Source organism: Ailuropoda melanoleuca, chromosome 13 (assembly GCF_002007445.2).
Source record: "Ailuropoda melanoleuca isolate Jingjing chromosome 13, ASM200744v2, whole genome shotgun sequence".
In the NCBI taxonomy this organism is placed as follows: Eukaryota; Metazoa; Chordata; class Mammalia; order Carnivora; family Ursidae; genus Ailuropoda; species Ailuropoda melanoleuca.
This window is the reverse complement of record NC_048230.1, coordinates 21,325,936-21,350,317: the sequence shown is the minus strand read 5'-3', so window position 1 is coordinate 21,350,317 and position 24,382 is coordinate 21,325,936. Positions and strand designations below refer to the sequence as shown.

The 24,382-nt window shown below is 53.8% G+C and overlaps 2 protein-coding genes across 4 annotated transcripts in view; both read right to left on the bottom strand.

Annotated features, from left to right (window-relative positions):
• SLC35B1 (solute carrier family 35 member B1) overlaps positions 1 to 5,348 on the bottom strand; it is an 11,216-nt gene extending 5,868 nt beyond the window's left edge. For 2 of the 3 annotated variants that reach the window (XR_004619780.1, XM_034641169.1), the window contains exons 1-8: positions 4,807 to 5,348; positions 4,068 to 4,171; positions 3,371 to 3,501; positions 3,065 to 3,095; positions 2,332 to 2,489; positions 1,216 to 1,342; positions 348 to 454; positions 60 to 188 (exon numbers count right to left, since the gene is read on the bottom strand). Coding sequence is in view for 2 of the 3 variants with exons in the window: in XM_034641169.1 (XP_034497060.1) it covers positions 60 to 188; positions 348 to 454; positions 1,216 to 1,342; positions 2,332 to 2,489; positions 3,065 to 3,095; positions 3,371 to 3,501; positions 4,068 to 4,171; positions 4,807 to 5,015 (996 nt within the window). In the remaining variant the exon portion in view is untranslated. Of the gene's footprint in view, positions 1 to 34; positions 189 to 347; positions 455 to 1,215; positions 1,343 to 2,331; positions 2,490 to 3,064; positions 3,096 to 3,370; positions 3,502 to 4,067; positions 4,172 to 4,806 lie in introns of all 3 variants that reach the window. The other variant, XM_002923734.4, reaches the window with a different exon arrangement.
• Positions 5,349 to 7,298: 1,950 nt separating this feature from the next.
• Positions 7,299 to 24,382, bottom strand: part of FAM117A (family with sequence similarity 117 member A) — a 42,847-nt gene continuing 25,763 nt past the window's right edge. The window contains 6 exon segments of the mRNA XM_034641168.1: positions 7,299 to 8,529; positions 11,457 to 11,607; positions 13,013 to 13,214; positions 14,338 to 14,472; positions 14,935 to 15,045; positions 16,940 to 17,035. Coding sequence (XP_034497059.1) covers positions 8,229 to 8,529; positions 11,457 to 11,607; positions 13,013 to 13,214; positions 14,338 to 14,472; positions 14,935 to 15,045; positions 16,940 to 17,035 — 996 coding nt within the window. The 3' untranslated portion in view covers positions 7,299 to 8,228.

Genomic DNA, 24,382 nt, shown 5'->3' with positions numbered 1-24,382 from the left:
GTGCCCAGAGACGCGTGCTCTGCAGGGAACTTACCCAAGAACACAAGTACGGTGCCCACCCACTGCAGGGGGCTGATAGGGTTGGCGAAGAGGATCACAGAGGCCAAAATGGTGAAGAACTTTCGAGTTGTGGTGATGATGGAGCAGGTCAGGGGGCCAAAATACACAACTGTCATGAAGATAAAGCTCTAGAGAGACCAAGAAAGCGGGGTCAGGCTGGCTCTTGGGGCTGTGCCCCGAGGTCGAAAGTCTGTGACAGGACATCAGGGCTAGTCTTGCTGCCCTCTTCTCCCAGCCAGGTCAGTCCTCTCGGGGGAAGTCAAGCTACCTGGTCTCGAGGCACTCACCTGCCCCAGGGCACTGGTCAGGCCAAAGAGAAGGATGTTATAGATGATGGCAGGGTGCCTTTCGGCAAAGCTCAAGGACTCCCAGAGCTCCCCAGTGAGCAGGATTCCTGTGGAGAAATGGCAAAGGATGAATGGCACACCTTGTGTGCCCTGTGTCGGCGCACGTGTCTGTACGCGGCCCAGCAAAGTACTCCACGGGGTAGGGGAAAATGCAGGGACTGAGTTCACACTGTCCCGTCAGGCATCCTGCTCCTAGTTTTCTGATGAGAGAAACTAACTAAAGACTCTTCCAAGCGAGGCCCGGGAGTCGATTCGCTGCTTCTGCCAAAGTCACTGGCAGCAGAGATCCTCAGCTGTTGGGGAGACACTGAGCCACACATTCCCCAGCTCAAGGCAGCCCCCAGCCCTGGCCACCTCCAGCCATCAGCAGCCTCCTGTTAACCCCACTGTGCTGTACAGAAAAATACTTCCCACATGCGCCCAGATTTGAAAAAAGGTTAGGAAGCATGGATTTAAAAGCAAATGTGTTCATATCTGAACTACATTCAGTATACACCAAATACCAAAGCTCATCTCTCAGAAGAAGGCAGGTTCCCAAGGTATCCCCGTGACCCACTACTACGTGTCCTCCCACGGAAACTGGCACAGGTCTACCTATGATTGTGCCAGTCATGAGTAGCAAGCAGAGCCCGCTGGGGAAAGTTTTTCCAGGAAGGTTTTTCAGCAGCTTGGACAGGAGGGCATCTTAGAGCCGAGACAGGCCTTTGGCCTGGGCAAAGTTAGCAACGGCATCTGTGCTAGGGATCAACGGGAGGAAGGCGGTCTGCCCTCTGGCGATACATGGGAAGAACAGCTGAAGCCTCCTTACCAGCTCCCAGCAGCAACGTCGACCAAAGGTTGATATTCAACATCATGTGGTTGGAGCCTGTTTGGTAATGAGCCCGCATGTGGTCCTGGGAAACGCCCGTCAGTCCATCCAGCGTCAGAGACAGTAACTGGAAAAGAGAGGGTGCACTCTGCAGTGAGAAGGCCACCAGGGCCCCTCCCTAACCCAGGACACAGGACTCTCACTTTTCTGAGACTCCTCACAAAGCCGCCGTCTGAAGACAGAGTCCTCAGAACGAAATGCTACCATTCAGTCACGGGCGGAGAGTCAGAAGAGATCAAGCTTGCTGCCTCCTGCCCCGCCCAGGCACTAAAACGATAGGCTATCTGAGCCACAATAATGTAACCAGAGTGGGATGGGAAGCCGAGCACTTTGCAAGGCAGTGCCATGAAGCCTTGTGTGCAGGAGCCTGGAACACGCTGTCTGAGCCAGAGATTTTCCCATTATCGTAGAGAAAGGAAATCCGGTACCAGCCTGTTAGGCTCCTAGACTGGGGTAGTGCTCCCGACTCGAGTCTCTGGTCACACTGCCCGGATCAGAAACCTGGGCAAACTCAGCCGCTACCTCTGTCACTTAACAGTCGTGTGACCACAGCAAGTGACTTAACCTCTCTGTGTCTCAGTGTCTTCATATGGAAAATGGAGATAATGCCATATACGTTATAAGGTTATTGTTGTAAAAATTAACCAACTTATTGGAAAACCACTGGGAACAACGCCTAATACACAGTAAGCAAGAGCTAGCATAGTATTATTTTTAAATTCTGGATTCCGGGTTTCTCAGAAAGCCACAGTGAGAGCCATGCTATTCCTTCACTCTTTGCTCTCAGGCCTCTCCGGCCTCACACCAGCATTTATACACAGGCCTCAGAGTCACCCCTTCCCCAGGAGAGCTGAGCCATTGTTCAACATTTCAGGCTTCCCACTATGGCCTTAGCAGAGCCAGGGGCCACGCAGCAAGAGATAAAGACCAGAAATGGGGGGCAAGGAGCATCGCAATCTCTCTCTCGACACATAACCGGCCTTTCGCATACCCAGGTGGGATGCTCCTTGGTTGTGATTACTGGAAAAGGCTGCCTTTCCCACCAGGATCACATACCAGAAGCAGCTCTCCGTAGCCAACTGTGTGTTCTTCCATCCCAACTACTTTCTTGGGTTTGTACATGAAAAGGGCCACTCCAGCCACAATGAGCAACACACACAGGTACTTGGCCATTGGGTACTTCTTCTTCAAGAGGGTAACTCCAAGGAGCATGACTACAGGGAAGAAACAGTGGAAAATTCGGGTACCCACAGGCATTGATGAGCCCAACACTGTCCTCTTAGGAGACTCCTGGGAGAAAACCATGTCTGAGAAGGAAGGTCTACAGAAGTTAAGAGGAAGGCGCGAGGCTGGCACCTGGGTAGAGGAGATTGAGCAATGGGGGGAACAAAGGATAGAAGGCAGGGACAAGGCACAGAACAAAGGTGAGAGGTTCAAAAAGGAACAGGGAAAGGGTGGGGGAAGCAGATGAGTGAGAGGTTGAGAAAAAGAAACCGACGATCAAAATGGGACTCAGGGTGTCTAATGACAATGTAAGCACACAGGACACCAAAATGACTGGCATGTGAAGCAGACTAGGTCAGCCTCTAACTTCCGGCCCATGCACACCCAACACCAGTGGAAGTGATACAGAGGCCAGGAAGGCAGGGGGAGGGGATGGAGGGCCAGCTCTGGAGACAGCTGTGATGGGATGACAACCTGGGAGGGACACACAGCTCCGGCAGAGGAGGAGAGAGCCCACTACAGGAAGAGTGAGGATGGTAGAGAGAGACCATCTGCTTCCGCTTACCTGGGATTGGCTTGCAGGATTTACCAAGGACCTGAAAGGAAATTCAGCAAACAGTACTTGAGCCTCTGGGATGTGCCCGGCACTGTGCCAGGTGCTGTGTTAAGATGAGTAACTATGAGGCCTGCACCAGACACTGCAGCCTATCACGGCCAACCCACCACCACTAGCCCGCAGATCTACGGCTCTTTGCCCTCTGAATTTCTCCAACACATTCTCTTTTTATTTAAGTCACGGACCTGAGCGACGAATTCTTAGTTCTTTTCAAACAACTTCTGAACCAACCCTCATCACACCCTGAGGTTTCACCTGAGTCGGATAGTTGACAAACTGTAGTGCCGAGTTGCTGGAGACCATGGCACCCAGATAAGAGACAGAACAGGCGGCATAAAGCCAGCTCCGAGTACGGTCCACCCTGGCGGTGTCAAAAAACTGGATCACTGGGAAGAGACAAAAAACGTATAAGAGAAACCTGCTGGGCCCAGGATGGGCCACTGAGCCAAAGCTGAAGCCACATGAAAGGAATGTGTCAAATAAGACGAGAAACACAAGATGTTTCTGCCCTCTCAGACTGGGAAATCTCTGAAAATTATTCAACACTCCAATCTCACCTGCACCTAACACAAGATCACGTGCAGAGCAGGAATGGGGGCTCATTCAGTTCAAGGGACTAGTTAGCTCTGCTGTAGCCCCCAGGGAACAAAGAGAGCAGCTCAAAACATGTTTGAAGCGGACACATAAAGGAAAATCAAAGGGAAGACAGAAAAAAAAAAATTAAGTATTCTCAGTGGGGATCCGGCACACAGAAGACCCATTCTCTGCACATTTCTGACTCAGAAGCTGGTCTAATTTAAGGAAATAGGGTTTCACCCCATTCCAAAGCCATTAGTTCTGTAGACTAAACAGAGTGGCTTTGAAAGCGCTAAAGAGAATGAGAGCGTTGAGAGTTAAACCTTAAAGGTGTTTAGGGAGGGGGCACACAACAGATTACTAGATAGGTACTCACAGATCTTGGCAAACACAGCATTGATCACACATTGAATGAAGACCAAAGTTAAGGCAAAAGTGAACGTCTCCTGCTTGGCTCCCTCCCCATACTTTCCTCTTGTTCTAAGAATGAAATGATGAGGAGAAAAAAGGAGAAGAATTAGTGTATTTCGCTCAGTATCATCTAGTATGTCTAGAGTCACTGAAAGCTTTAAAATGATCTTGCTTCTCTGGATGTAAGGACAGTTTGGTAAGGATTTAATTGGCTCTAGAAGCCAGACATCCCAGCCTGCTGATCCCGTAGCCTGGGGAAAGAATATCCGTAAAGGATGGAGCTAGAGGAAACGTGGAAAATTAAGACGGTGAAACGAGGTACCCCAAGCAGCAGAAGGAATTTGGGCTACAGGAGCAAGGCCCCGGGCAAAAGAGCCAGCTGTCTGCAAACATCTGGAAGCAACAAAGAGGAGCTGGTACAGGCAAGGAAACCTGTGTGGGGGCTAGAATTCTCAGCCTGTAAAACCCAAGCCCTTAGAACCAACAGGGAGGAAAACAAAGGAATAACCAGGTCCCGAGAATCCGGAGACCAACTTTTGCGTTTAGGAAATCTGAGCAGGCTCAGCCGCGGCCGCAAAAGTGTCGGGATGCTGGGAAGGCGGGCAAGAGGGAACACCCGGGCCAGGGGCGGGAGGCCCGCGAACCGGGCCACAGGGGCGAGAGAGAGGGGCAGGTGTGCGCTCCGGCCCCGGGGATCCGCTCACATCTTTTCCTGCAGGATCCCATAGTAGAAATAGCAGACAAAGACGCCGAGGAAGCAGAGCGGCAGGCGCAGCCGGTCGGGCACCAGGGAGCTGCTAGCGGCCATGAGACGCCCGGACGACCCGACCGGAGACCCGCTCACGGCCGGCAGCGGCAGCGGCGGCGGCGACAGCTCCAGCCGGACATCGCCGACCGGCGACAGGGGCCTCATAGGAGCTGCATGCGACCGCCGCTTAGTAGGCCCCAGCAGCCACCGCCAGGGCTGCCAGCTCAGGGCCTCCTAGAGGGAGATGCTTCGGGACCCAGAAACCGTTCCAAAGGAAAGAAGACGGGCCCCGGGACCTTGGCTTCGTTCCTGATGGACGAGGGAGCCACCCGCCCCGACATTAATGCCGTGCCCTTTAGCTCTTCCGATCAGGCAACTCCAAGGACGACTGCGACCCGGCGCTCGACGGGGTGGCCTAGGAGCTCCGCGGGCGGGGAGTGATGACGTATGAGGATGTGGAGGTCACCAATTGGCTGCGCTGTGCGAAGACCGACAGGTGAGCTGGAAGGAGGTGCGGATGGCCGGGCTAATCCCAGTCTCTTCCCCAGTCTGCGGTCAGGCTTCCGCTGGGTCCTAATGCCAGGAAGTCTCAGTGGAACCTCAGCGCCCCCTAGCTGCTGTCCCGCGTCAGCGCCTCATCTTCTGCAAGAAGAGCGTTCAGGGGCCGGGTTTGAGAGCTGTCCTCCTTCTAAGCTTCCAAAGGGGTAACCTGTGCGTGTCGCCTACATTCCGAGCGACAGTTTTCCCAGGTTTGAGGTTTGTGAAAGTGTTTCATAAACTGTAAAGTGTGCTATGCAAGTTTAAGGTATTATTAGTCATTACACTTTCCCAACTCTGATCTTACTTCCTTACATCCTGGAGGTGGAAATGGAAGCTTACTGAAGTGGATTTTCTCCAGGGTCTTACACCTCACCGACCATGGAACAAACCCTCCTGCTGCCCTCCAGGTTCTTTCCCATTCATGACCTCCTTTATGGACCCCTTCCTCATCTAAGTGTCGGGCCTCCACCTGCTGGCACCAAGAGCTACAGCGAGACCCCAGGACTTTCCACTACAACCCCCAAGCCCCACTTAGTCAATGGACTCTGGGCCGCTATCTGGGTAGAGGCTCCTTCTCTGCTTCTGACAGCCCACTTCTTTGGCACAGTCTCAGGCAAAGGAAGGAAACTCAGGGCAGCACCACACCCATCACTCCGGGCCTGACTCACTAAGGCTTTGGGGGTAGGCCAAACATCTTTCAGGGGGAGGGGTAAGCAATAGAAGACAGGGTCTGTCCTCAAACCCCTGTCTCCTTTACATCAGTGGGGATGGGGCCCCCACATTTGCTCTCTCGCCCAGTGGCTTATTCCTTAAATCAGCCTGTGATTCCCGGGCACCGAACAGTAGCTGGGGTGAGAGACCTGGGTTCCTGTCCCAGCTCTGCCGCTTTACCAGCTGGGACTTCAAACAAATCTCTTGACCTCTGAGTCAAGTTTCCTCATCTGAAATTAATGGGAAAATAGTAACAAGCGGGAGAGCACTGGTTAGAAGCACGGGCCCTAGATTCAAGTGATCTGCTTCCCCGTCTTAGCTCCCCCACTTCCTATCTGTGTCTTGGGGGTAAAGTTAAACAATCTTTCTGTCTTCTCATCAGTACAGTGGGATTTATCACATTTCTCTCACTGGGTTGTTGTGATATTTTGGTAACATTTTATGTCAGGGAATCTGATGCTTACCGAGCCAGTGAATGGTAGTTGGGATGGCCTGCCTTAGGAGTTTGTCTTGAGGTCTTCTGACATAGATACAATTGTAGTTATTATGACTGCCCTTGGGGTCGTCAACTTCTCACCCACACAGTGGGGATAATAGGTCGTGAAAATGTTTGTAGATCGTAAAGCACCAGGAGAATGTCAGGATATTATTCCCATTCTCCCCAAAGCCTCTAAGCTCTTACAGGTGCAGCGCTATGAAGCTGAGAGGCCGCAAACCCCTCTGTGTTGTGGGTACTCACGAGATGGAAAGAACATTCCAGAAGAGCTAACGCTTCCCTAAAACTGTGCCGAGAGAGTCAACCCGATGACCATTCCCTGGTCCTGTCCCCTTGCCGGTGCAAGGGGCACCCGGAGCGTCAAACTTGGGTCATCCTCACTTCCTCTCTGAAGCCCACTCGCCCTTAGGGAGCTTTTCCAGACTCATCCAAGAATTAATGACTTCCCCCACTGACTCTTTCACCCCACCTCCACCACGCCCTTCATTCTGGACAGACTTTCTGTGGACCTACTGCTTGGTGTCCATCTAAAGAATCCAAGCCTGGGGACCTGAAGACAGGGACTCTGTGCTCCCATGTAACACCCACATCCACGTCATCGTGTGTTAAGTAAAGGCCCCTCCTGAAGACAAGGATGATGGGTATAACACACTCAATCTCCACCCCCCTCCCCCCCCAAAATGTTTAACAGAACCTCAGGCTGCTGGGAATACTTATTTATTTGGTCTATTAACACCAAGATCTGCAAAAAACAACTTCTAAACACAGGATAAGAAAACTTCAACATTACCATTCTTCCATTTTGTGTAAGCTCTGCAGTACGGAAAATATACAAACTTCAAACAGCTGCAAAAATAGTGTCTTTGGGAGAAAATAGAGTTTCTACATCGATACAAGAAAAATAGGCATTTTTCTAATCCAACCCAGTCCTGGGGCAGGTGGAGGGTGTCGAGTCGCCGCTTGCCACCTGGAGGAATGCCAGCCGTCCCCCTCTCCCCCACCATCCACCTGGGGCTGGGCAAGCTGGGCTGCTGCTTCAGACAATCTTAGGGTGAAAGCGAGATGAAAATGCCACTTGGGAAAACGCTCGGTTCCCCCCTCTGCCAGCAGCTGGATTGGTCAAGTGTTATGGCCCTTTAGGGCTGCTTTGGTCAGCTCCTCCAATGAGAGGGAGGCATGGGGATGGGGGCTGAGAGGGTGGGCTATCTATCTTCAGGTCTCCTCTTCCATGTCTGTGGAGGAGAGGGAAGGAAATCCGTGGTGGACCCTCTCCTTCCATCATGGCCAGCTTGCTCCATGACAAGGTCAAGGGCCCCACAGACAGTCCTTTGGACTCACACCCAGGGGTGGAGGACCCAAGACCTTCGGGTGAGTTTTCCACCAAGTGAGAGAGGCGGCAAGAACACAGGTGTGACTTGTGAGCTGCCCAGCTGCTAGTGGAGAAGGCAGGTCCCCTCACATTTGGAGGGGCCGGTGTCCCTCAAAGAGAGGACCCGGGGCTTTGACACAATAAATGAAAGTGCTCGAAGGCCAAGAGGGAAGGGCTCCTTCATCCCCCACCTCAGGGGAGCTAGGGAGGGGCCTGCCACCAAGGCACTGGTCTCCATGGTGAAGTGGTGGGGTTGGGGCCCTCAGACCACCAGGGAACTCTGGAAAAGCACGGGCTCTTCTGATGGCGGAGCGCGCTGCCATGGCTCGGACGGCAGCGAGGCAGCTTTGGAGGCCTCCGGATCCTTCCGAGGTGGCGGCCTGGGGCTGGCGGGGGGAAGGGGAGACCCCGGGCTTGAGGGGCAGTTACGGAAAATGAAGCCCATGCTGGGGAAGAGGGGCTTCATCAAGCTGACGGGGCAGAAGGCCGAGCCGGTCGGGTTGAAATGGACTTTGTTCTTGTCGGGACAGGAAGTCAGGAAGGCCAGGTCAGGGCCTGGGGACCTGGAGAAGGGAGAAGAAACACACACACACACACACACACACACACACACACACACACACACACGGAGAAAAACAGCCAGTGAGAAGGGATCGGAGATGTCATGGCATCGGGGGAGCTGGGGAAGCTGGGTCTCTCTTCAAACAGGACAGTAACTCAACCGAAACACTACAGGCTGCTGGGTAACAGCCAGTCTCTAGGCCCTCAGCAATCCATTCACTGGGACTATGGCTAACCAACAGGAAATCTACTCCAGCTAGAAACAGGAGGATTGAAGATGGACAGGAAGGAGAACTTCCTGACGAGGTGACTTCAGAAGAGGAGACCAACACATCTTTTAATTTAAGAGATTTCAGCAGTAAACAGTGTTCTGAGGGCAGACCACTTGCCTAAGACTTCGTGTAGCCTAAAGCAGGGTTTCTCAGCATCAGCACTATTGACATTTTGAGATGGATAATTCTCGGTTGTGGGGAGCTGTCCTGTGCATTGTACGATGCTTAAGAGCATCCCTGGCCCCTACCCACTAGATGCCAGGAGCACCTGTACCCCCTTAAGTTGTGCCAACCAAAAAATGTTTCCTGACATTGCCAAATGTCCCCTGGGGTGCAGGCGGGGAGGATGTCCCCCACTGAAATCTACTGACCTAAAGAGTCTCATTCTTGAACATGTTTGAAGGGTGTGATTTTTCAAAGCCCTTGCTGAGAGGCAAGGGTAACAACCACAGCGAGAAGGCAAGCCGACCTTAACAGGAGGTCTGGGCTCTAACTCACCATGTGATCTTGACCCACCCGCCTCACCTTTAATGTGGAAAGAACCATCCCCACCCTTCTGATCATATGCAAGAAATGGAAGGATAAAAGGAGTGAGGTCAGGGAGTTCTAGAGTAAGGAATCCTTATGATAAAGGAGAGGAGTGCCTGGCCACGGTCTGAGGGGGAGGCAGCTAAGAAACCGCTGGTCGCCAGGGCTCCTGGGGAGAAGGCAAACGTGTGGTGCGATGGTGAAGGTCTGCTACCAGCAGGTCCCTCGACTGCCTTCCTCTACATAGAATATAGAGGCAGAAAACTGCACTTGGTGTACAGCATGGTAAACTGACGACCATTCTAATTGTAGAATTCTAATAATTCCAAACCCAGGAAGAAGAGCGAGACAGGAGGAGGGCAGGGGTGAGCCCAGAGTGAGAGGTGGAAGAAAGAGGGGAAGACCCATGTGCTGGGTATATCTGGGAAGGTCTCGGGTCCCAGCGGAGTCCACAGCGGCAAGGTCTCCTCTGAACAAGGAGGGTTTTACAAGAATCCCACCTTATGGACGGTGAGGAAGGGGCAGGAGAGGGAAATGCTCTCAGTGTGTGCTCGCCCACGTGGGGAAGGTGACCCAGGAGACCAAGCCCCACTCGAAGGACATGAGGGCAAACGGCATGACCCTAAATGGCTTGATTCCCCTCCTGGGAAATCCAGGCCAGCTTATAGGCTTAGCAGCTAGGAAAGGGGAAAATGTGACAGAAGAATTGCTAAACACAAGAACCTCCCAATGGGCAAGTTGATGCAAGGAAGGAGGCCCCAATGAGCTGAGAATTGCTCTCTCAGGGCCTTTCTATGGAAAGCAATCTGTAGGTCACCACCTCTTTTTTTCTGAGATCATGACCTGAGCCGAAATCAACAGTCGGATGCTTAACTGACTGAGCCACCCAGGGCCCCAAGAGTCACCATCTCTCTTAAAGGATTACCGCAGGGGCTGGAAGCCGAGGAGACGGCTTGAAGACCCCTGCTGGCTTCATGAGTCTGTGGAAGAATCAGGACAGGGACCAGCCTCATCTCCACGAGCAATCCAGGCTGCGGCTACTCAAGCATAACGTGGACGGAGGAAAGTCACAAGAGCCCGGTCTGCTTAAGCTGCAAGGTCTGGTCTTTTTCCTCCACACCATCCCTGCGGACCCAGCGTTCTTGGAGAGCTACCAGACAACAGCGAAGCTGGGAGCAAAAACCGCGGGGGGCCATGGCTTTCTCCCTCACCCCACTCTGCCCTCCAGCTGTACCCTCTGTCGCTACCACGGACTGTCCTCTCCCTGACCTGGGACGCGAATGCAGCTCTCAAGGCTCAAACCCTGTCCTAGCTACATCTCAGCTCACACACCAGGACCAAATCTTCCTGGCTGAGAATCTGCCCCGCTATGAAGCTGGGGATGGGGGGGTGGGAGATGAGCTCTTCGGATGCCTCCTATGGGGGACCGGGTGGGCATTTGGAAAGGTTCAGCCCTCGATCCTCTCTGCTCATGGGAGGGAACTGTGGTAAAGAGGTCAATCAACGTCAGAACGGCTTCTGAACTGTCCCACCTGGTTTGGGAATATTCCACAGTCCTTCCTTGTAAGGACTGGAAATTTCCTTTTTTTTTTTTTTAATAATTTTTTATGTTATGTTAGTTGGAAATTTCTGTCTGGGAGTTCATGACACTTGAACCATCTACAGCCACAGGGTGAAGACTTGACTCAGAAGCAGTGAGGAAGCTGTTCGGGTCCCCCCGCCACTCCACTGGGGACAAGACACTTCCCATCTCTGCCTGAAGAGAACTACTGATATGTTCTCTCTCTCTCCGATACCGTCTAGCAAACTCCCACCTTCCCCAGGGATGGAAAAAAATAGAAAAAACAAAGGGTTCGGGTTTCAGATCTCTTTCCTTTCCAGCTCCTGCAGCACCTGTGGCTGGCATGTGGGCAGAGAGCACGTTTCCACAGAGATCATGATAAGCAAAGACTGAAGGGCTCTGAGTAGGTAATGTCAACAAGTTTGATCGTGGAAAAAGTTGCGATCCCGATCATCTGAAGTTGACAATGGCCCCCGGGCCTGTCAGAGAGGACAGCACCGGGCTCACCCCCATCTCAGGCCCCGCCCCGTCCACGGTCCACGGTCCACCGTCCACGGGAGGTACTCACACGGCCTCTTCGAACACACGCACTCTCTCGCAGCCTTCCGGGGGCTCCCGTTTGAAGACGTAGCTGTGGTTGGGCCGAGGGGAGGCGGCAAAGGCAAGGACCGGAGATGGGCTGCTGTCTTCAAGGCAGGCTGGGCGGCCTGGAGAGGAGGCTGCAAACAGAGTGAGGCTGAGGCCAGTGGAGCTGAAGGAAAGGAGGCTCCCCGCTTTCCCGAGTTCAGGCTTCAGTATAAAGGGGCGAGACTGGGACACGTGGTGAGTGGGCTGGCGGTGCTGATGCTAATCCAGGTTGTTTGTCCATGCTTTACCTTTAAAGCTTTGAGGCGGCTTACAAAAATCTATACCTCATTATACAGGATAAAAAAATACAGCTGAGGGCGCCTGGGTGGCTCAGTGATTTCAGCTCAGGTCATGATCTCAGGGTTGTGAGACTGAGCCCCACGTCAGGCTCCCTGCTGAGAGGGAAGGCTGCTTGGGATTCTCTCTCTCCCTCTTTCTCTGCCCCTCTGCACCTGTGCGCTCACGCTCTCTCTCTCAAATCAATCAGTCAATCTTTTTAAAAAATATGGTTGAATTGATGGGAAAATCAGGTCTAATAGCAATTCTGTATTCCCAGGAGGTAGACTACAACGGGGATTCCAAGTCTGACTCAAAGGAATCCTAACTTCTGTCTCCCTGCTTCCTTCCCAGCCCGCACTGCCCCGTTGCCAACATACCACAACATCGTGTTCTCCACAGTCTTGCAAGGCTAGCCCTTCTTCCAGGAAGAGCTCTTGTACTGACTCAGAGAAGCAGTCTTTACTCAACCCCACTTGTGGGATAAAATCCCTCTCCCTTTCCACACAAAGCAAATGTACTTTGCCTAGGCTGCAAATATTGACTTTATCTGTATTTATCTCACATTTATTCTGTATTACTCTATGCTCTGTTTACCTCTGCGTACTGTGAGATCATGCCCTTGACCAGCCTACCTCACAGGGCTCTGCGAGAAGCCAGTTCGGGGCAGCAGGCCACAAAGCTCTAGAACAGGACGGTCGTTATCGTGGGGAGGAAGGGCTCGGGTCTCATCCTCCCGTAAAGGAGCCAGGGCACAGGACAAAGTAGAGACTTGGGAGTCGGAAAGCATGGGTTTCAATCCGGGTCACAGAGCGTGACCCTGGGGCAAGAGCCCACATTCGCTTATTGTCTATCTTTCCCAACCACCGTGAGACCTGAGGCTGGTCATGCGTGCAGTGGGCCAGCTGGACAGACCCCCAGGCTTTCTACTCAGCATGCTGAGCCTTAGCCAAGACAGGAGGATGGGAGGCACTGCTTGCCTGGGTCCCAGTGAGAACAGAAGTGCAGGTGCAGAGACTTTATATAAATTATAAATCAGAATCTGTGCGAAGGACCATTACCACAGCTAGTATCGCATACACAATAAAGACGACCCATGAAGATATTCTAGTTGGTTAGTTAGGAGGACTCCCAGGCTTGAAATTGATTAGACGGGGAAAGGGCATGGAGGCCTCCCTGTACCTCAGATGGGCCCTGTTGCCCTGGCCCCCCTCAGCTTACCTTTGTCATTGGGGATGGATGCCAACTCCTCAACTGCACCCCGCTGCTCCTCGCGGCTGGCCCGGCCTGAAGGCTGGGGGGATGCCAGGGGCACGGAGGGAGAGCTGGCAAGGTTGCCAGGCTCCAGGAGGAGGAGGGGGTGGTCACAGCTGCCACTCTGGGGGGGAGCCGGGGCGCGGTGCCCATCAGGGATATCAAGGATCTGCCGGGGAAGAGGGTGGGGAAGGACTCTCAGGCCCCTCTCTTCAGGCCAGCAGAGCGGCAGGGACCCTTAAGCTCCTCCCCTCGCTGTTGCTCTGGCCTCTATCCCTAACACACGGTGACACCAGGATGTGGCTTTCTCAAGTCACTGATTTAAGGGAGAGCCCCGCCTCTTTCTCCCCTAGCCCTTGGAACCCAATCTAGAATCACATGTTCATTTGTACGGTTTCATCAAGGTGATGCCACCAGCAGGCTGTAAGCCTCGAGGGCAGGGACCTTCTCCGGGAACCCAAAGATGAAGAACATTTGAGAGGCATGATAGGGGGCGAACCACCAGGACACTAACCACGCAAGCCACGGCAGGACAGGCATGCATATCATCACGTATGAAATACCCCCTCCCTGCTTATTAACCATCAGTGGTACTTGTACCCACAGCTCACCGAACTGTGTGCAGCTGTCTGGGTGGGAATCAAATCCTACATATACATCAATTAAAAATCAACTAGCAAGTAACTCATAAACTGAGGAGTGTGCCCATTCGAATTATATTAATACTGCCCAACTGGCATTCTCCAATTGTACTGTGTCAGTATAAAAATGTGCCTGAGACGGCAGAAAAGGTAGCAAATAATTCTGCCTGGGAGTGGGGCAGGGGCGTGGGGAGGCTGCACGGGGCAACTGGGCATGAAGGATGAAGGCAGGTGACCAGGTGGACATGGAGGGAGAGGTGATGGACACAGGCGACCGAGGCACGGACGGGGGACAGGAATGGTGATGGGGATGAGGACGTAGGGAGCAGGGAGCCAGTGCTTTGGCAGAAGATCGGTGCCGAGCCCCTTCCTCCTGGCTGGGGAGTCTCCCCTCCACCGAGCCTGGCTCCCTCTCTTTCCACCCAGCACCACAAGCCTGTCCTGGCTCCACCGCCCAGCTCTGCTGTCCTGGTGGCCAAGTCCATTTGAATCTAATGAACTCAATTTGTGTTCCTGGTGCAGGCTGGTGTTTGTACCCCGCTGCTGATGTGGCCACAGCCCGGGGCCCCGAGAGAGCCAGAGTGCCACCAGCCCGCACCCACAACTCAGCAAGCTGCTGGCTGTCACGCATCGAGGGCGCACCCCACTCACCCGCAGCAGCTCCTCTTCACCCTGCTCCTTCACAAACACCTCCTCCAGCTCTTGGTTCAGCCCTTCCAGGCTCCGGTGCAGGCAGGGGCTGAGCCGCAGGACAGGTGACCCTGAGGGGAAGCTGGGAGGGGATGCCTGAGGAGGAGGCAGATGGAGCGATCACGGAACCCCCCTAAGCCCCATAGAGTTACTAGTTCTGACCAGGGGGTAACGGCATGTCTACACAGCAGAGCCAAGCGAATAAAGGAGGACCTGGGGACAGGGACTGATTGCAATAGGAACACGCATGGGCTTTTCTCCAGAAGTTAGTGCTTTGAGAGAGGTCTAGAATGTGCCTTTAGTCTGCAGGCTCATCCTGCATCAGTTGTAGGGGGGCAGGGGTTGAGGGGAGAGCCGTTGGCAAGGGCAAGAAGCCCTTCCAGCTTCACTCAGTGAGCCCAAACCACCTAGGCAGCCATGTGGCCATGGGACGGGCAGCCACGTGGCCACGGGGCATGGGGCGTGGCAGGCTCTGTCGGAGGCAGGAGGACCTGCCCACACGGGGCGCCACAGGCGACGACCAGGGGAGCAGGCCTGGGGAGGGGGCAGGACACATACCCTCAGTGCTCCCCGCACTGCATGGTCCCCTTGCAGGGGGGAGCCCCGCTCCTTCTCTTTCCCACTGCGGCTTAGCTTTGTCCTCTGCAGTTGTTGCTTCAACTTGGAAATCTGGCAGCCCAGAAATGGGAGGGGGGAGAGGCAGGTGAAGCAAAGCTAAAGGGCACGGGGGCGGGGGGGTCCCTCCTCCCCAGTGTGGCTCCTGCCCAAGGCCCATGAAAATGCGTAAAAGGAAGATGGAAAACCTCCCAGGAAACCTCGGTGAGTTCAGAACTGATGATACGCTCACCGGGCAAGCTGGAGACCTTATTAACTAGGTATTTGGTGTTCCTGACTTATCACGTATTCCATGGATCAGCTGGAAAAATGAATCAGATGGATCTGTTTCTAAAAAGTTCAAAATATGCAATGCCAAAAACCATTTTTGTCTTTCACAGATTCCAAAGGCGTGGAATACTACTCTATTAATAGAAATGGGAAATGATGTTTTTGAAAGTACATTCACAGCTATCTCAAAGGCCCCGGGACCAGGAAGGATGGAAGGATTTCCCCTCATTTTAAAGGAGACTGCACCGAGCAAGGAGCAGACGCGCAAGAAGGAATATCAGATTTTGTCCTGACTTCCACATCTTGTAATAATTACGCCTTACTATCAACGGTTTTGACTATTATCCCTGTCACATTTGTAATTCTCCACCTACTCGCCCTCAGCTGGCGAAGTTTCAGGAGATGCAGATCTATTTAAATATGGGCCCAAATTAACTAGGATTCATCAAGGAGATCTGCTGCCCATAGCCACACGAGTTATGACCACTGCCAAGAAGGAAGTGGTTTTAGATCTGCTATCGGGCACCATTCACACCACGACTCCACACTTAGCTTAAATAACTTGCTTACTCCGATCGTTCGGAACTCTATACATACTCCGTATTTCCCACTAGCTTTTAACTTGTAGAGCATTCCCTTCACATTTTCTCTCTGTTCTTGCCACAGGAGGGGCTCGAAGGGACTCCCAGGGAGTCGGCCCTCAGGGACTGCCAGCTGGTGGGGCAGGTGGAGCTGGTTTAGGACCCAGGAATCCCTGTCTGTGCTTTTCTCTACTCAACCTCCATGCCTGGAGTCCTCCCGGGAGGGGGGGGGCAGCGAAAAGGGTTTGGGAACACAGAACTCTTTTTCTCTTCTTTTAAAAATAAGGCTGGATGGGGGGCGGCTGGGTGGCACAGCGGTTAAGCGTCTGCCTTCGGCTCAGGGCGTGATCCTGGCGTTATGGGATCGAGGCCCACATCAGGCTCCTCTGCTATGAGCCTGCTTCTTCCTCTCCCACTCCCCCTTGCTTGTGTTCCCTCTCTCGCTGGCTGTCTCTATCTCTGTCAAATAAACAAATAAAATCTTTAAAAAAATTAAAAAAATTTTAAAAAAAGGCTGGATGGGATGCCTGGGGGGGCTCTCAGTCGGTTAAGCATCTGCCTGCGGCTCGGGTCATGATCCCAGGGTCCTGGGATCGAGTCCTGCATCAGGCTCCCTGCTCAGCAGGAAACCTGCTTCTCCCTCTGCCTGCGCTCCCCCTGCTCGTGTGCGTGCACGTGTGCTCTTTCTCTCTGACAAATAAATAATATCTTTAAAAAAACAAAAATAAGGCTGGATGCATAGTTAAGTAGGAGGTGAGGTTGGGGGCTTCCAGTTCCCAGAAACTCAGTCCCTGTCTTTCTCCAGCTTCGGAATGGCTTATCTGGATACAACCTGAAAGCAGAGCGAGAACAGTGGTGGCTCCCATCCTGCGCTTGGCTGCTGGAGGGCGCCAGCTACGAAGCCCCTGCAGGAAGAAGGGTCTGGGCTCCTAAGCCGGGCCACCAGGACACTGAGAGGCGGCCTTGAAGGACCCACCCCATTAGGAAAAGGCAAGTGAGACCGAAGATGTGAGGCCACTCTGGAGCAGACGCATCCCCGGCGCTGGGCATGGACAGGAGGCAGCCACCGTGGCCAGGGAGTCAAAGGGGGCAGTTACCTCTTTTCGGTGGTCTGTGCTGCCCCAGGACGCCGAGCGCTTGTGCGTACAGGAGCTGGCCCGCTCTCCTTCCAGCTCTTGCCAGGACAGGGGGGTCTGTAGGGAGAGAAACCCGGTGAGACAGAACAGCTTCTCGGGCAGGCTCCGGGGAAGCAGCCACTTCCTGGACATTGGTGGTGGCTCTTCGAAGCCTTCTCTGTCATCTGGTCATCACCCTCCTCAACACTGACTGCCTCTTTTATCCTTTGAGGCTTCTCCACCTGTACCGCCTCTCTCTCAGTCCACGTCCTCCAGGAAGCCTTCCCTGATGAGGCAATAAGGCCAGCCTGCTCTTTACTCTCTTGTGACTTTTACACATGGATTGGCCCCAGCTATTCCAGATGCTCCCCAAGGGACGAGTACTGCTCCTCCCTATCCCAACCAGCTCCAGAAGAACGCGGGCTCGGGGAACCACCAGCATCCTCGATTCTTGGACCCTTTATGGGTCCGGCACAGGTTTGGGCTCCTGGGAGCATAATGAAAAACAAGTGACTAGACAGGACTCCATTAAGCAATCATTACTTGGTAAAACAGGAAAAATGTCAGTAGAGGTCCCTCGTCCTCCATCTTCAACCGCAGCAGGAGGCTTCCGTGTAGCGCAGTGTCTCAGGCTGGTTTCATGATTTTTCCCTGCACATGGAGTGAATGTTGGGGGCCCCAAGGTCCTCCTGAACAGGCACGGGAGGGGATATTCTCAGCAAGGAGGAAGCCAGAATTCTCAACTCAGCCCTGACCGTCACCCTTCCTGGCTTTACCACAGCTCCTTCTCCTGGGCCCTGTGCTGCCCTTTGTGAGAATAGACCTCTGAGTCGGCCACGTCCCCCCTCCTCCCTGCTCCCCAGCGGCATAGAAGGCCAAGGGCCCAAGATTGAGGCAGGGGGAGTTGTAGACCCACTTCCTGGGCCCCAACCGGAGGGAGGAGGCTGTTGGCTTAAGCACGAGGCAGAGGAGGACTAGATCACTTCCCACCACCAACACCCTTACTTCCACTCCAAGGGAGGGGCCCAAGGGGGAATGCTCCGGGGGAACCAGCTCGAACTTCTCTGCACGAGCTGCCAAACCATGAGGGCCTGGGAACCGTCTCCTCCAACAGATCTGCTGACCTCCCCCGAGAGGTTGTTGCAAACAGAAAAGGGGGAGGATATGAGGGGGGGATAAAAACCCAACCACTCACCACCCAACAGCTGGGAAGAAGAGCCGGGGTGGGGGGCTGGGAGGCAGACTGCCCTGTGCAACAGCTGTATGGAGGGGCCACAGGGGGCTGGGTCTCCCTGGCTCTTCCTTCTCCCAGCTGCTGACCAGGACCTTTTCTGGGCCATGCGACGCAGCCAGGGTGAGACGGCTGCCGCACCCTCCTTCCCTGACAGTGGCACAAGGAAGACGGGCCAGAGCTCCAGTCTCCACAGCTCCCCCTCCTTCAGGAAGAGGGCAGGCAGCACATCCTTCAGGCCGCAGCCCAAGCCCTCAAGGTACAGCTGGCTGCGACAGCATCCGGTGAGCAAGCGGCTCGCTGGTCGACTTCCAAAGGCCTGCGTCTCCCCAGACTGGGGTGCTGGCAGACAGAACCTCAGGAAAGCTGCTGCACCTACTGCAAAGTGAGGAGGGGGTCCCCCTCTCCCAGAGCCCCCTCGGCCCAGCAGGCACACAAATGGCGCCTCCCCTCCCGGGGCTCCAAAGCCAACCCCACAGATCGTCAGCTCTGCTCATCCAAGCTGAGCTCCACACAAGCCTGCTGGCCCTGGAAGGCGGCAAAGGCCACAGGAGAGAGATGGCGGAAGGCTAAGGTGGTGATGCCCTTTTCCCTTCCACCGGGAAGGTACCGCACTCACAGGAGCCCCATCCAGGCTGCCAGCAGCTCTATTAACATCTCTTCCAGACCCTTCAACTGCCTCCTTCTTTCTGAGACGCATGAGGGGGTGGAAGGAGAAACGTGGGCTGACAGTGGAGTCTAGAAAGGATGTGAAAATTCACGGCAAACTGGGATCATGTCTCTCAGTCCATCTTTTTTTTTTTTTTTTAAAGGTTTTATTTATTTATTCGACGGAGAGAGACAGCGAGAGAGGAAACACAAGCAGGGGAAGGGGGAGAGGGAGAAGCAGGCTTCCTGCTGAGCAGGGAGCCCGATACGGGGCTCGATCCCAGGACCCTGGGATCATGACCTGAGCTGAACGCAGATGCTTAATGACTGAGCCACCCAGGCGCCCCGTCTCTCAGTTCATCTTACCTCACCTCTCTCTGCTCAGCCACATCTTCCAGCAACCGCTGCTGCCTCTGTGTAAACTGTGCTACGAAGGCCATTGCTTTGCTTTGACACCTGGCTAACCCCTGGTCACAGATGTTATCAATTTACCTTCCATCCCATGGGCCCTCCATACTGGGCCCTCATCGCACCCAGGCAAACCTAGCTCTGCCTTTCTCCCCTTACCCAGGGCCGCTAAGCCTGGCCTCTCCATCTAAGAGGGCCTGCCCTGCCATCTCTTCCCAGCCTTCCCCTCGGGGAGCCCGTCTAACTGGTCTACCTCGTACTGACTGCTCCTTTGCTCCACGTGTCCTCTGTACAGATGGGCTCGAGTATACATCATCCACAGACTCAGCATATAGTTACTGAATGAGCACTGAGTGTCAGGTACCGTTCCGGAGCTGGTGACAGAGCAATGTACAGAACAACAAACATCCTTGTCCCCTTTGAGTTTATGTTCTAGTTGGGGACATAGTTTAAACAGTGATAAGTACTAAGAGAAAAACACAGCAACAAAAGGAGATAGGAATGCTGGGTAGGGGAACATGATTTTAAATGTCAGGGACATCCTCAGTGAAAAAGTAACATCTGAAGGAAAATGTGAAGGGGAGGTGGGGAGTGAGCCATGTGGATATGTGAGGTAAGAGTGATCCAGACGGAGGGAACAGCAAGTGCAAAGGCCCTGAGGCAGGAGTGAGCCTGGTTTGTTTGAGAATGAGAAGGAGGCCAGGGTGGCTCAAGCAGAGGGAACAAGGGGCAAAGCAGTAGAAGATGAGGTCAGTAGGTGTGAGAGCCTGAAAAACGGCCCTACAAAGATATCAGGTCCCGATCCCTGGAACCTATAAATGTTAGCTTATATGGCGGTTTTTGCAGATGTGGTTTCGTTATGGATCTTGAGATGGGAAGATTATCCTGGGTTATCCAAACAAATTGGGCCATTAAAAATATCCTCATAAGAGAGACATCAGAGGGCAATTAGACACACACACGGAGAAAGATAAGGTGATGTGACCACAAAGGCAGACACTGGAGTGATGTGGCCACAAGCCAAGGAATGCTGGCAGCCACAGAAGCTGGAAGACGCAAGGAATGGATCTCCCAGGGAGCCTCCAGAGAGCACGTAGCCCTGCCAACACCTTGATCTTGGCCCAGCGAAACAGAATTCGACTTCTGGCCTCCTGATCTGTGAGAGAATAAAGTTTTGTTGTTTTAAGCCACGAAGTTTGAGGTCATTTGTCACAGCAACCCCAGGAACCTAATACATTAGGTCATCCTGTGTTTGAAGCCATGTACATGCTGGCTTTGAGCATCTGTAAGGCAAGCCCACGCACGAGTGTGGGCTTTGGCCCCTCCAACTGAACGGGGCATGTCAAGAGTGGGGACCATGCCCTGCTCCCTTAGTTCCACTGTATCTGGGCAGACGGGCCGCTTTGCCTCTGGGTCTCACCACAGAGGTCTGAGCCAAGGTCTCCCTGGGGCACAGAAAAGTCACAGCTCAGGAAGGCTATCCTTCAAAGAGTGCCCCTTTCTGGCACAACAAGGGTCCAGCCACGTGGCAGGACGGCAATGGAAGGAGTCACTCCAGCTAATCGTCTGGAAGCACAGTGGACCTTGAGCTCAGCAGACCGAAACATGTTTGTCAAGGGGATTCATGCACTGGAACACATTTATTTTAACACCCTGGCCCAAGGGGAGCAGCTGAGAGAAGCAGGACCACGTACTAGCCATGAGTGACATCAGCCAAGTGTGCAGACGATGCTCGCATTATGCAAAACTGGATGTGGGTCAAACCAAGGAAGCCTTGCCTGGGCTTCTGAGCTCCCAGAGATACATGTGGAAGGATAACTGGATGTGGGGGTAGAAGACAGCTTTCCAAAGAACAGCCCGATAGAACAAGACGGCAGGGGTGGGATGGGAGTCGGAAACCCTCCTAACTGGAACCTAGTTCTCTGACCCCAACCAGCTCAGTCGCTACACCTGGACTCCCAGGCAAGAGCCCCGGCTGTGCTGTGTCCAGGGACCTTGGCAGAGCCAGTTAGGCCCTGGGAACACCGTCCCGTATACTTACACAGGGACGAAGAACAGTGTGGCGCCTGGCCTGGTACAGATGCTCAGGAATTACGTGTCAAACATGACATTCAGCAGGGAATCAGCCCCTGGGGGACTCTGGCGAAACACAGGCAGGAAAAGACTCTCTGAGGGTGGTCCGCTGGCCCGCGCCAGGAACTCCGGTTGGAGGTGGCCAAGGCCACCAGCCCTGGCCCTCCAGTGACTACATAACCCTCAGATTTTCCATCGTGGACCCATTTTCAAATATTCTGTGCTGCTGTGAAACCATATGCTGACCAACTGGTCCTGCTCGCCAGTTTGGAAACCAGGCGCCATGCCCAGGCCCCCACACCCAGAAAGCAAGCCTGTGATGGGCAGACTGGATTGTGTGTTGTCACTGAACGCCGAGGCACTGGCTTGGGAAAAAGAGTAATGAAAGGAAACACAGTAGGGAAAAGTCACAGAAAGGGAAGTCTTCCCAAACAGAGTATGCCAGCTCTGCCTCTGGCCTACAAGACACTCTCTGAGATCTGTCAAGGACTTAAGCTATTTTTTCCCCTGTAGGATAAATCAAGCCTCAAGTAAAGAGTCCATCCTCCAAGCTTCCACACCTCACCTGGAGCGCATACAGGAAGCAGGGCTGGGACGAGCAGCACAGAGGGCCGGACAGAGTGGGAACCCAGAGTCCCGTCTGTCTGCAGGATGAGACCAGCAGGGGAACTGTGCTCAAACAGTCATTCCAGCTGTGGTGAGACCACTTCCTCCCTGCAGAAGAGCTCACGGAGACACAAGTGCTTTGCACAGCAGGAAGGGAGGCGGTGACAGCACCCCACCCTGGTCCAGCCACTAGCAGCGCCAGCCCAGAGCACTTGGTGGCCAGCTCGGGTTTACCAGCTGACCTGGGGAGAGGGTGGTCCAGAGAGGGGAAAGCATATTCAGATTGGCCTGGAGAATCTTGAAGAAGTCCTCCAAGACACACAGAACCTCCTCCAGGTGATGGTGACTCCATCCAGGAGCCTTGCTAGTCCTCCCTGTCTGGCCGCTCTGTGCCCCGCTCCCGCCGCACCCAAGCTCTTCCTTGGGCTCACCAAGCTTGGCTCTGGGAGATCCAGTCAGCTCTCTCGCATTGCTCTTTCTGGCTCAGAACATGCAGAACTTCACAGAACACCCGATTCCCCAAATAAGACTTATCCACCTCTCTTCCTCCCCTGCCCCAAATAACTTGGGTAACCATCTTGCGAGGAAGACTCGAGAATGCAGCATGCTTGGCTATTTAAATGGCAGGTGCTCTGTGTCTGCCGCCCAGGTCAGAAACTTGCTTGGAATGGGCAGGGTTCTTGTTTCCTCTCGGAGGGTCAGCCTAACTAGGGCTGCTGCCCTCACTACAAGGCATGGCCCCGGGAATGCCAGGGCTGATGTGGTGTCCAAACACACACACTCCAGCTGCTGGCTCTAGGGTGGGAGGGCAAATAGGAGAGCAGAAGTGAGGGCCTGCCAGGCACAGCAGAAGTGGTACACTGGTATACCTGAAGGGAAGGGGCAAAAGGCAGGGGCAGGGCTCAGAGAAATGAGGGAAAAGTGCTGGCCTCAATCTGTTTTTTTAACAACATAAAAGCCTTCAAGGACTTTGATAAATCCTACCTCCCCACCTTCCCTCTACCCTTGTCCATGCTCCCCTGTATCTCCCCAATAAAAGCCCTCCCTCATCCCTAGCCCGTTCTGGGGATATGCCCGTGCTCTGGAGAGAAGGAACACCAATCACTTAGGGAGAGGTCAGGAGAGCCTCAGGTCTTCCTGGTAGAACACGAGTGTTGAAGGAGGTAGCTTGTGCCAGGCCAGGGGGGCTCTCTCGAGCAGGAATTTGACTGGAGCCCAAAATCTAGAAGCAAAACATTCCCAGAAGGCCGGGACGGAAAGATGGGCAGAGCGCATATTTTGGTTTGGATGCCTACGTTGATCAGAATTCTCCCACCTCTTGACTGCAGCCACAATATTGACAGGTTGCTAAGAGTTCCTCGAGGGCTGGAGCCCATCCCGGGAAAAGAGGAAAGCTGCACAGCTTGGCCTTGCCAGACCCACGGAGGCGCATCGCTGACCTCTGTCTTGCGGTGGCAAGAAGCCCAGAGCTGTTATATAAAAGATCTGGCCTGCAGCTGGAGCCCGAGCAAAAACACATAGCCTTAGAGCCCAGGCCTCTAAATCCCGCCAGGGAACATCTGAGGCCAACCCTCCCTTGAGTTGACAAAGAGAACACTCTCCAAGGAGTGGAGTAGAGGCTTCCTAGAAGGTCGGTGGCCGGAAGTGACAGCGACGGGGAGAGGTGGGAAGCCCGCACCTGACGAAGGGGGATACACTCCTGAGCTCGCACACCGGAAGCAGCCTCGGGTCCTGTCCTCCTGGAAGGCCTACTTGACTAGATACATTCGTTGGATTAAACACTCCTCTCCAAAGAGAAGGGGGTGTGTACTCCAGGCCTGTGAGGGCAAAGCAGAAGCCATCTTGCTCAGCCTTTCCCAAGGATGCAGGGAACAGCAGTGCCTGGGGCTCCAAGGAAGCAGGCCCCTGCCGTCCCCCACTGGAGTGAGTCCTCCCCTCACATTCTGTTTGCAGATCTAAAGAGGGCCACTGATCTCAGCTGTGGCAAATTCTTGTTGGTTCAAGGTGGGGCATTCCCATGAGAATTCCTCTCCTCTAAACTGTGCCAAACATTTGGCCCCATCTCATCCCTTGGCTGTCTGTTCACTGGCCTTCATGGAACTGGCATCCAGACTCACAGAGGCCAAATCTTGTTCTCATTTCCTTATCCTTCATTCCAACATGCTGCGCATTCAGACGTTCACTAGCAACATTTGAAAATGGATCTCACTAAAAAAAATAAAAGAAAGGGACCAACGTGACGTGCACCAAAGAGGAGGTAGGGGGGATGTGAGCGCACAAAACACTTCTATGCTTGGCTGTCCCTCCACCTGCAAGCAAGCAGGGCGGGCACATGCTCCCAGCTTGCAAAGGAAGAGCCGACTTGCCCAGGACCCCCTGGGATGCGGGCCTGCGTCGCAGCCCCTGTTCTTCCCACCCTGTTTCCTCTTTCCTGAGAACAACTCATTTGTTCTGAAGTT